This window comes from Dendropsophus ebraccatus, chromosome 5, assembly GCF_027789765.1.
Source record: "Dendropsophus ebraccatus isolate aDenEbr1 chromosome 5, aDenEbr1.pat, whole genome shotgun sequence".
NCBI lineage: Eukaryota > Metazoa > Chordata > Amphibia > Anura > Hylidae > Dendropsophus > Dendropsophus ebraccatus.
In genome coordinates this window covers 52,316,953-52,327,765 of record NC_091458.1, presented here as the reverse complement: position 1 = coordinate 52,327,765, position 10,813 = coordinate 52,316,953, and the positions used below count along the sequence as shown (strand labels likewise).

Sequence of the window (10,813 nt, the reverse complement as noted above, 5' to 3'; positions counted from 1 at the left end):
CACCTCATCCTATATCTCCTCCTGTGATGGAGAGGCAGAGAAGCCAGGTGGCGGTGTGCGGAATGGCTGGGCGTAGACATCTTCCTCCGCCTCAACCTCCATCTGCACTTCATCCAGCTCTGGGCTCAAGGCGATGTTCAGCCTTGGAGTTGTGGCCTGGGAATCCTCGCTGATGATGTTGCTCAGCGCACTTTCCAGAACATGGAGGAGTGGGATAATGTCGTTGATCCCATAGTCCTGCCTGCTCACAAAGAGAGTCGCGTCCTCAAAAGGGATCAACAATTGGCAGACTTCCCGCATTAACTGCCAGTGTGTTACTTGGAAGTCGCAGTGTGGCGTAAAGCTGCCTGATTGCCCCATGAGGTAGTCTGTTACGGCTGACCTTTGCTCGTACAGGCGGTCGAGCATAGTGAGGGCAGAATTCCAGCGGGTTGGCACGTCGTAGATTAGCCGATGTTGGGGCATACCGCGCTGTCTCTGTATTCTGAGCAGGGTGTTCCTTGCAGCGTAGGAGTGGCTGAAATGTTTGCACACTCTACGTGACATCCTCAGAAGGTCATGTAGTGCATGAAATGATCGGAGAAACCTCTGCACTATGAGGTTGATCACATGTGCCATACAAGGTGTATGAGTCAGCCTCCCCGCTGAACTGCAGAGACAATGTTCCTCCCGTTGTCCGCTACGACACTTCCCACCGTTAGTCGACGTGGGGTCAGCCATTCAGCTATCTCCTCCCTGATGGTCCGGAGGAGCTCCTGCCCACTGTAACTTCGTTGACCTAGGCTCACCAAATAGAGGACAGCCTGAGAGCGGCGGGCCTGACATCGGTGGTAAGACACTGGGTCAAGTTGGACTGCAGTGGTGGTGGAGGCAGAACTTGTGCTACCCGCTGCTGGCCCCCTAAAGCACCGTGGAGGTGACAGTGGCAAGAATAGGCCAAGTTCCTGATGGTCTCCTGGGAGGATGTTGACCCAATGGGCAGTAACTGCCATGTACTGGCCTTGCCCATAATTAGAGGACCAGACATCAGCACTCTTGGTCTTGGACACCGAGAGTCCCAATGAGTCGCCAACCTTTCTCTTCACATAACTGTGCAGTGATGGGACAGCTTTGCTCGAGAAGTAGTGGCGGCTGGGGACTCGCCATCTGGGGTGCGCACACGCCACGAAATCCCTGAAAGGCTGGGAGTCCACAAGATTAAATGGCAGGGACTAAAGCACCAGCAGCTTAACCAGGTGTCCGGACAGTTTCTCGGTCAGGGATTGCTGCCTCATTAGGGGTGTACATGGCAGTGAGACTGTGCTGCTGCTGGCAACTGAGGCTGACGAGGCTGCTGCATGATGGGATTTGCAGTGTATGGTGCATTCTGACAGGAGGTGGTATTGGGGTCACGTTTTTTCCAGGCCTGTTGGTGTTGCCTTTCCTTGTGCTTCCTCATGGATGTTGTCCCAAGATTATCACCCCTGCCACGACTGACCCTCTCGTTGCACAGCAGGCACAGAGCGATGTGCTTATCTGTCCCCAGCCGAAAGAACTGCCAGACGACAGAGGACCGTGGTTTGCTGCCAGCCACGGGGGGTCTTGCGGCCTGTTGGCTGCCACTGCAGCCTGAGGGTCCCCTCTCAGGACCAAGGCTTGGAGGTAATGGACTCTGCCTGGTAGATTGTCTTCTACCCCTCCCTCTTGTGCCTCGCTTCCTTGCAGCAGTGGGATGTTGCTGCTTCGGTAGCACCTCACTTTCCTCCCCTGATGACACTGAGGATAATGGTGCTTGGGGGCGCCATGTCCGATCGGCGACATCATCATCACCACCACTGCTACTGTCCTCCAATGGCTGGGACAGGATCTCAGGTGTGGCACTGGATGCCCCTCCCTGGCTTACAGCAACCACCTCCTCTGCAGTCTCTGCACGTTCCACCTGCTGCCTTTGGTGGACTACCTCATCCTCTTCCTCATCATCACTAAAAAGTGGTAGAGAATCCAAAGGCAGATCAAGATTTGCCAACAGTTCCCTGGCAGAAGGTGCCCCAGAGGTGGGTGGCATAGTCATAACAGGGGACGGGGCAGAGGACTATCGCTGACCCTCCCATGTAAGAGTGGTGTCGGATGATCCAGCCGACCTCGTTTGGGAGCTTTGGGCGGTGGAAGTGGAGGATTGGGTAAGCCAATCTAGAACCGCTGGCTGTGTGGTTCTTACAGAACCACTGGGTGTCTGGGGTAGCTGCACCATGCTGCCACGCCTGTTGCCCCAGCTGCCGCTGGGCCTGGTGCTGCCACTTCTCCTATCCTCACCGCCTGCCGTTGCAGTCCTTGCCTGGGAAGTGCTGGAAGTAGGACGCTTGGACATAGTTCTTTGGTTGGTGTAAATTTTGAAAAATAAATAATCTATTGGGCAGAAGGCACAAATTTTCAGTGACTATTGCTTTGTGGGTTGGAGGCACCCAGCAAAGGAGAAATTTACAGGTTATCCCCCCCCAAAAAATTTTTTTTTTTATTTTTAACTTTTTTGGTTGCGGGTGGCTAGAGGTGTTTGACGGCAACCAGCAGAGCACAAACAGACAGCTTTTGTGGGGCGCTGACTTCGCCTCAAATACAACAAGCTGATCACAAACAAACAAACAAACAAACAAACTTTTTTAAAAAATTTTTTAAGGTTTTTTTTTAACTTTTTTTGGTTGCGGGTGGCTAGAGGGGTTTGACGGCAACCAGCAGAGCACAAACGGACAGCTTTTGTGGGGCGCTGACTTCGCCTCAAATAGAACAGCTGATCACAAACAAACAAACAAACCAACTTTTTTTATTTTTTTTAAGTTTTTTTTTTTTTACTTTTTTGGTTGCGGGTGGCTAGAGGGGTTTGACGGCAACCAGCAGAGCACAAACAGACAGCTTTTGTGGGGCGCTAACTTCGCCTCAAATAGAACAGCTGATCACAAACAAACAAACAAACCAACTTTTTTTATTTTTTTTAAGTTTTTTTTTTTTTACTTTTTTGGTTGCGGGTGGCTAGAGGGGTTTGACGGCAACCAGCAGAGCACAAACAGACAGCTTTTGTGGGGCGCTAACTTCGCCTCAAATAGAACAGCTGATCACAAACAAACAAACAAACAAACTTTTTATTTTTATTGAAGGTTTTTTTTTTTTTACTTTTTTGGTTGCCGGTGGCTAGAGGGGTTTGAGGGCAACCAGCAGAGCACAAACGGACAGCTTTTGTGGGGCGCTGACTTCGCCTCAAATAGAACAGCTGATCACAAACAAACAAACAAACCAACTTTTTTTTTTTTTTTTTTAAGTTTTTTTTTTAAACTTTTTTGGTTGCGGGTGGCTAGAGGGGTTTGACGGCAACCAGCAGAGTACAAACGGACAGCTTTTGTGGGGCGCTGACTTTGCCTCAAAGAGAACAGCTGATCACAAACAAACAAACAAAAACAAACTTTTTTTTATTTTTTTTTTAAGGTTTTTTTTTACTTTTTTGGTTGCGGGTGGCTAGAGAGGTTTGACGGCAACCAGAAGAGCACAAACGGACAGCTTTTGTGAGGCGCTGACTTAGCGTCACCTAGAACAGCTGATAACAAGCAAACCAATTTTTTTTTTTTAAGGGTTTTTTTTAAACTTTTTTGGTTGTGGGCAGCTAGCCGGGGTTAACGGCAACCAGCAGAGCACAATCGGACAGCTTTTGTGAGGCGCTGACTTAGCGTCGCCTAGAACAGCTGATAACAAACAAACCAATTTTTTTTTTTTAAGGTTTTTGAAAAACTTTTTGGGTTGCGGGCAGCTAGCCGGGGTTAACGGCAACCAGCAGAGCACAAACGGACAGCTTTTGTGAGGCGCTGACTTAGCGTCACCTACAACAAACAGACGTCTAGCGTCTCCTCTCTGTCACGGAACAGTAGCTGGTTCAATGCTACGTGTCCTGACTCCTGAGTGATTCTTCTCACTTTTCTCTCCCTATTTCTTTTTTTTATCTCCCTATCTCTCCCTAGATATCACGATTTTTGAGTTAGATGGCTATCTCTCCCTCTCTCTACCTAACTCTTGATTTCTCAGCCTCTTTCACTATGTATGAGCTTATCAAGCTTTCCCTGTATCTTGCGATTTTTTTTTTTTATCTTTCTCTCTCCGGCTTCTGTCACAAACAATATATACTCCTTCTCTATCTCTCCCTGTACTTATCCAGTTGTTTTGATATGTAATCTATGTGTTTTCCCTCTCTGCCTAACGTACACCTTCTCTCTCTCTGCAGTCTAGACACACAATGAGAAAGAACATGGACGCTCAGGCACTTCCTGTTCCTGGAGTGACGTCACACACCTTGATATTCACATAATAACAGTATACAAAGGATTATAGGAGTAAAAATCCCTTGTAGCCTTTTCTATTCTCTGATTAAAGTACAGTTTTGCGACGTCGTTGCGATTTTAACGAACTTCGTCACAAACTTTTTGAAAGTTCGGTTCGCTCATCCCTACTGTAGACATATTAGATTAATGCAAGTTATTACATAAACGTCTGGATAATTAACATTAATCTCATTAGTATGTAAGTGTCCTAAATACAGGTGTCTTGCTTTACTCATTATGTTCAACTGTATGTTAAAATCCAATTGAAAATTATGTTTAATGATCGTGAGAATATGGCATTGAAACCCTTGGGGCTTATTCCTTTATGTAGTATAAGAATATTAATATACTGTACAATTTCTTGATATAAGCATTCACATAGTCAGATACAGAAAATAGATTACTGAGATTGAGCAGTGCAAGCAAAGCAATATTTTCCATAGGTGTGATCAGTTAAGCAGATTGATGGGTGGTTGCCAGCTTTGCCAAACCCACTATTGCATTAAACTGGTCTTTTGACACCCATGCAACCAAGCCCAACATTTCAAACAGATAAAAAGGGAGACTACTGTCTCTGAACGCAAAGGGGCCCACACTCCTTCACCTTACCTGTTCTCTTTGTTCCCTTTCAACTTCATTTTTTCAGAATCCATTATGGCTTACATGCAAAATATTAAAAGTGGTGGTGGTGGAAGCAAGGGCTTTAGCTCCTGCTCAGTTGGCGGAGGAAGATCGGGTGGCTCTCGTACTTCTGGCTTTGGATCAAGAAGTCTATTTCTTGGAGGAAATAAGAGAATTTCGATTAGCGCAAGCAGCACTCGAGTTGGGGGAGGATATGGTGGTGGTGCAGGAGGCTTTGGTGGTGGTGCAGGTGGATTTGGTGGTGGTGCAGGAGGATTCGGTGCTGGTGCAGGAGGATTCGGTGCTGGTGCAGGAGGATTCGGTGGTGGTGCGGGATTCGGTGGGGGAGCAGGAGGGTTTGGTGCAGGAGGATTTGGTGGAGGCCCTGGAGGATTTGGCGGACCTGGAGCTGACCATCCTTTCCCTGTTTGCCCACCTGGTGGAATCCAGGAAGTCACCATCAACCAAAGCCTTTTGCAACCACTTAATGTAGAAATAGACCCAGCCATTCAAAAAGTAAAAACTGAAGAAAGGGAACAGATTAAAGTCCTCAACAACAAATTTGCAACATTCATTGACAAGGTAAGACTTAAGAAAGCTACAGATAAAAATGAATCAGTGTAATACATAACTATATATGGATATTATAGACAGTGCTTTGAATATAATTGTGCATAACAACAATGTTTTTGACATGATGGTATCAAAGTATAAGCTTGCCTTCCATTTCATTTGTAGGTTAGATTCTTGGAACAGCAAAACCAGGTATTAGAAACAAAATGGCGTCTCTTACAAGAACAAGGATCAAAGGGAGTTACCAAAAGGAACAACTTAGAACCCCTTTTTGAAAACTTTATTAGCAGCTTGAAGAAACAGCTCGACAGTATAGTAAGCGAGAGGAGCCGTCTAGAGAATGAACTGAAGAACATGCAAGAAATGGTGGAGGACTACAAGAAAAAGTATGATGGCATTGTAGCTTACACTTTTGATGATTTCCATGTTACTTAAAAAGAAGCTCTCTTTCTGCATAGTTCACATGTGCATGTTTTTCCATTTTTTTTACATCCATATTTTAGGATCTTTACAAAAACAGTACCATAAAAAAAACTTTTGACAAAAATTTTTTTTACATATATGGGTGGAAAATGAACAACTTAAAATATGGAAACAAAACTGGAACACCTTGTAAGAAAATAATCTGTATTGTGTATATGTAGTTGATCCATAGTTTCATGTAGAAGTAGGAGTTAGCTTTATAACACACAGCGAATGTTAATCCATTTGTCTATTCACATAAGCATATAACTTATAACATTTAAATTTTAACAAATACAATAGGAACTACTTTCATCCACTATGTGACCAGTATTGCATCAGTATATATGTATTGTAGCCATTTTTCAGAATGTCATTCTTATGCAGTTCAACTTCCTGCGTACTGATGGATTACTGACTATCCAGTGGTCACCTACTGCTCTAATTTCATCTTTTTACATATGTTTTGCTAATCCGTATTACAAATGTTTACCGAAACACTTGTGTAAAGCAAACTTGGATTTGCCTTTTTACATTATATTGGTATCTTCTACAGATATGAAGATGAAATCAACAAGCGCACTGCAGCAGAGAATGAGTTTGTTGTGCTTAAGAAGGTAAGTTGTGTTCAAGCTAATTCAATGTTTTATTTCATGTATTAAGCCTGGGATAGAGAATCTTGGCCCTCCAGCTGTTGCAAAATTACAATTCTCATAATGCCTAGACAGCCAAAGCTAAAGTTTCGGCTGTCCAGCCATGATGGAAACTAATGTTTTGCAACAGCTGGAGGGCCGCAGGATCCATGTATTAATGGAAACAAGTTATGGAAGCTAAAGATTACGGGATGATGGTTGAATTCTACAGTGACTGTTATTCTATTACAGGATGTAGACGCTGCATACATGAACAAGGTAGATCTGGAATGCAAGGTTGATGGCCTGACAGAAGAACTGAACTTCCTGAGAGCCCTATATGATGCAGTGAGTTTTCTGTTATAATTTCTTTTCCTGTTAAATGGTTAAATATTAAAAGAAATCTAAATCTGGCTAAAACAAATAGTATTTTTTTTTTTTTTTTTACAAATTTATCATTTTAAATGGCATAACATTGATTTGAACACTCTTTTGTAGTTTAGAATTTTATCCTTTGACTGTATGAATTATTCTTTGCATGGTCTGCAGGAGCTCTCACAAACACAAGCATCAGTTGGTGACACCTCTGTTGTTCTGTCCATGGATAACAACCGGAACCTGGACCTACACAACATCATTGATGAGATTAAGAATCAATATGAACAGATTGCACAGAGAAGCAGAGCAGAAGCAGAAGCATTATATGACAACAAGGTTAGTGTCCTCCACCTGTTAACGTATGCATAGAGAAACACAAATCGTCACATATAATTAGACCACACCCAATACTCCTTATAGATAGATTGCCATTGCAAGTCGAAACCTAGGCAGTGTATTGTGAAATATTAAAATAAATACATATTTATTATATTAATATTTACTCCCATCCTTATTATTAGTCTATGGAAGCTCCTATTGCATAACATCCACTCATGAAGATCGATGCCTGTGCATTCAATACCTTCACTATAACATTTATTATATTAAGCCAAGATAAAATGTGACATGCTCCTGGTGTTAAGATGTTCTCTTTTCCTATTAGTACAAGCAGTTGCAAGCTGCCGCTGGAAAGCAAGGTGACAGCTTGATGAACACCAAGAGTGAGATTTCAGAACTTAACCGTTTGATCCAGAGGCTGAGGTCTGAGATTGAGAGTATCAAGAAGCAGGTAGGCCTAGTGGGTCACAAATCAATTGATAAAAATGGCTGACTTTTACTTAATACAAGATTGGTAATTATTTGGGGAATCAAGAAAATAATGGAAAATTATTTCAACAGATTGCAGCTTGCCAGTCATCCATTACTGAAGCTGAGGAACGTGGTGAACTTGCTCTGAAAGATGCTAGAGAGAAGTTGGCTGAACTTGAAGCTGCCTTGCAAAAGGCCAAAGAAGACCTAGCCCGTCAACTGCGTGACTACCAGGAGCTCATGAACGTCAAACTTGCTCTTGATGTTGAAATTGCCACCTACAGATTCATGCTGGAAGGAGAAGAGGAAAGGTTAGCTCATATCATTAATATTTTTAACTGGTAAGATTTATCTAAAACTATGGCTCTTCCCACCCTTTTTGCTGTCAAACGGCTGGTGGACCAGGTCCCCCCTATTTTTATCATAGGACAACACCAAGTATACCTGCTGTACCATTTTTATCATTGATCATTGGGTTGGGTAATAATTTATATTTAATTAATAAAACACATTTTTGTTGTAATAAAATCAGTTTTGTTGTTCAATAATTTAATTTAAATTAATCCATCATTGTGCAAATAAATATACTGTCAAAAAACAAATATATATATAAATATACATTTATTTATATATATATTTATTTATTTTAACAGTAGATTTAATTGCAAAATGATGAATTCGTTTAAATTAAATTATTGAACAACGAAAGGGACTTTATTACAAAGAAAATGTATTTTATTAATTAAATATATTAACCATGAGAGGCATCGGCATTACTGCAGAGGATCGCAAACCCTGGTAATAGCGATTGCTGTAAACGGTTTCCCTGCTTTCCCAGATGCATCCAGGGGTGTTTGCATCACTTTCTAAAGATTTTATTTGTTATTCTTAGTTGAACCAGATTTCCAAGTAAATGACCGTATGTTTTCAGCCGCATGTCTATTTTTTCCCACGGCCGTAGTTTCAGCCGCACATTTCACGCCGCATAAAAAATACAGCCGCACACATACATAGTGTGAACATAGCCTCAAAATGTAATAGTAATAATAATAATCTAAACGTTGTATAAAAAATGAACAATCCCATCTTTTTGGTTTTCTTTCAGAATGTCTGGACAAATAGTCAACAATGTCAGCATCTGTAAGTATAGCTCTTCACTATAATGAAAGTAATACGATTATTGTGTCAGTAATGTTTGACATATAATTAATACTTGCTATTTCTTAACCTAGCTGTTGTCAGTGGAGGTTCCTCAACTATGTCTGCAGCTGGAGGAGCAGGAGGATATGGTGGTGCTGCTGCAGGAGGTGGATATGGAATAGGTGGAGGAAGTGGATATGGCGTTGGAGGAGGCAGCAGCTCATATGGAGGTGCCAGCCGTGGTCAATATGGATCCAGCAGTGGTCAATATGGATCCAGCAGTGGTCAATATGGATCCAGCAGTGGTCAATATGGATCCAGCAGTGCGCAACATGGTTCCAGCAGCGGGCAATATGGTGCCTCTCAAGGAAGCAGCAGTTACAGCCGTTCTGGAGGCAGAAACACGGAGGCCGTTTCAACAACATCTTCGTCCTCAGTGAAAAAAACATATTAAGATGTTCCTTTGCCCTAGCGCTAGTCACTACCCTTCACCACTTCACTATACTTTTGGCATTCTGCTCAAATACAAGAAGCTTCACTAGTATGTTCAGTTGTATCATCCTAGCTCATACCTTGTTTGTTCTTAGGGATACAATTGACTTTAATGTAGATCTTCCATACTTCACATTAACATCTTAGAGAAGTCATATTCATCAGTTGAATAGCTGAATATATTCATTCGCATTGCAGACAATAACACCACTGTATGTGTCAAAGCAAAAGATCACGATCATATCATTTAGAGGGTGATGTGTCCCTTATATTCCCTGTGTATGAATGTAATTGCACTCGTGTGTATCCCTGTAACATACCTAGGTGAGTTTGTTTGAGACTTCTGAACTACACTGTAGGTCATGGCCAGCGCCAGTCCTGTAAGTTCTTGCTTTCTTTTTTCTTAGAGTTATGTACATCAGGGATCCTTGGTGTTTGTTGCATATAAGTACTGGTAAATGCATTACTGGATCTTTCAACTCCAGGCTTGCATGTCTTGTCTTTTCTTTATATCTTCAATAAACTGCATGTGGATCTAAACTGGATTGTAGTTTGCCTCTAATTTCTACCATGACAAATTATTTTTTGATTTCACATATTGTTACTGTTAAATAATAGAATGAAACATAGTTATAATTAGCATAGTTATAGTTAGTTATAGTTGTGTTCAGTTCACAATGGTGAACGATTCACTTGTCATCAATATTATCAATTGGTTAAAGGAATTTTCCAGGATTAGAAATAACACAACTATTTTCAAAAACAGCACCACTTCTGTCCTCAGGTTGTGTGTGGTATTAAAATTCTTCTCCATTCACTTCAATAGAACTGAATTGTAAAACCACAGTCAAACTGAGAACAGGAGAGTTACTGTTTCTAGAAGAAATCAGCCATGGTTTTCAAAGTCCGGATAACCCATTTATATATAAAAAATAAAACAATGATAACATACTGTACCAACTGCGATATTCCAACCTTCACACTAAGCCTAAACAATAAGGATTTACACAAACTAATTTCAATATCCTATTTTCCTTCAAAGTCAAAAGTCAAGGAAGAAGAGATTTTGGCTAGTGTTTGCCGATTCCTTACACTGAAGAACTCAGTTCTTATGGAGCAGTATTTTTTTTAGAACTAATTCGTTTCAATAAGATTTTTTGACCAACTGAGCCTTTTTTGTAGGGATCAGGGAAGGTTATCTACAAGTGACTAATGGTCTTTAGTTCTGTTGAGATTGGAGCAGCACAAAATGTGTTTGCCCCCTGAATATGCTAGCCAATCAGCTAGTTAGCAGCTATCCTATGCAGAGATGACACCTTTTAATCTTGGGATAACCCTTTAACCCCTTGCCTCTAAAGCCTGTTTTGG

At 41.9% G+C, this 10,813-nt stretch overlaps 1 protein-coding gene across 1 annotated transcript; it reads left to right on the top strand.

The window, feature by feature from the left end:
• The first annotated feature begins 4,902 nt into the window (after positions 1-4,902).
• On the top strand, positions 4,903-9,985 carry LOC138792582 (keratin, type II cytoskeletal 4-like). The gene is made up of 9 exons (XM_069970177.1): positions 4,903-5,540; positions 5,697-5,917; positions 6,550-6,610; positions 6,878-6,973; positions 7,175-7,339; positions 7,668-7,793; positions 7,904-8,124; positions 8,919-8,953; positions 9,046-9,985. The coding sequence occupies exons 1-9, from the start codon at positions 4,992-4,994 to the stop codon at positions 9,405-9,407; spliced, it is 1,836 nt and encodes a 611-aa protein (XP_069826278.1). The 5' UTR covers positions 4,903-4,991; the 3' UTR covers positions 9,408-9,985.
• Positions 9,986-10,813: the final 828 nt, after the last annotated feature.

Coding starts and splice junctions, on each gene's coding strand:
- LOC138792582 (XM_069970177.1), top strand. CDS start 4,992: ATGGCTTACATGCAAAATATTAAAAGTGGTGGTGGTGGAAGCAAGGGC. Junction 7,340..7,667: donor AAGCATTATATGACAACAAG/GTTAGTGTCCTC, acceptor TTTTCCTATTAG/TACAAGCAGTTGCAAGCTGC. Junction 7,794..7,903: donor TTGAGAGTATCAAGAAGCAG/GTAGGCCTAGTG, acceptor TTATTTCAACAG/ATTGCAGCTTGCCAGTCATC.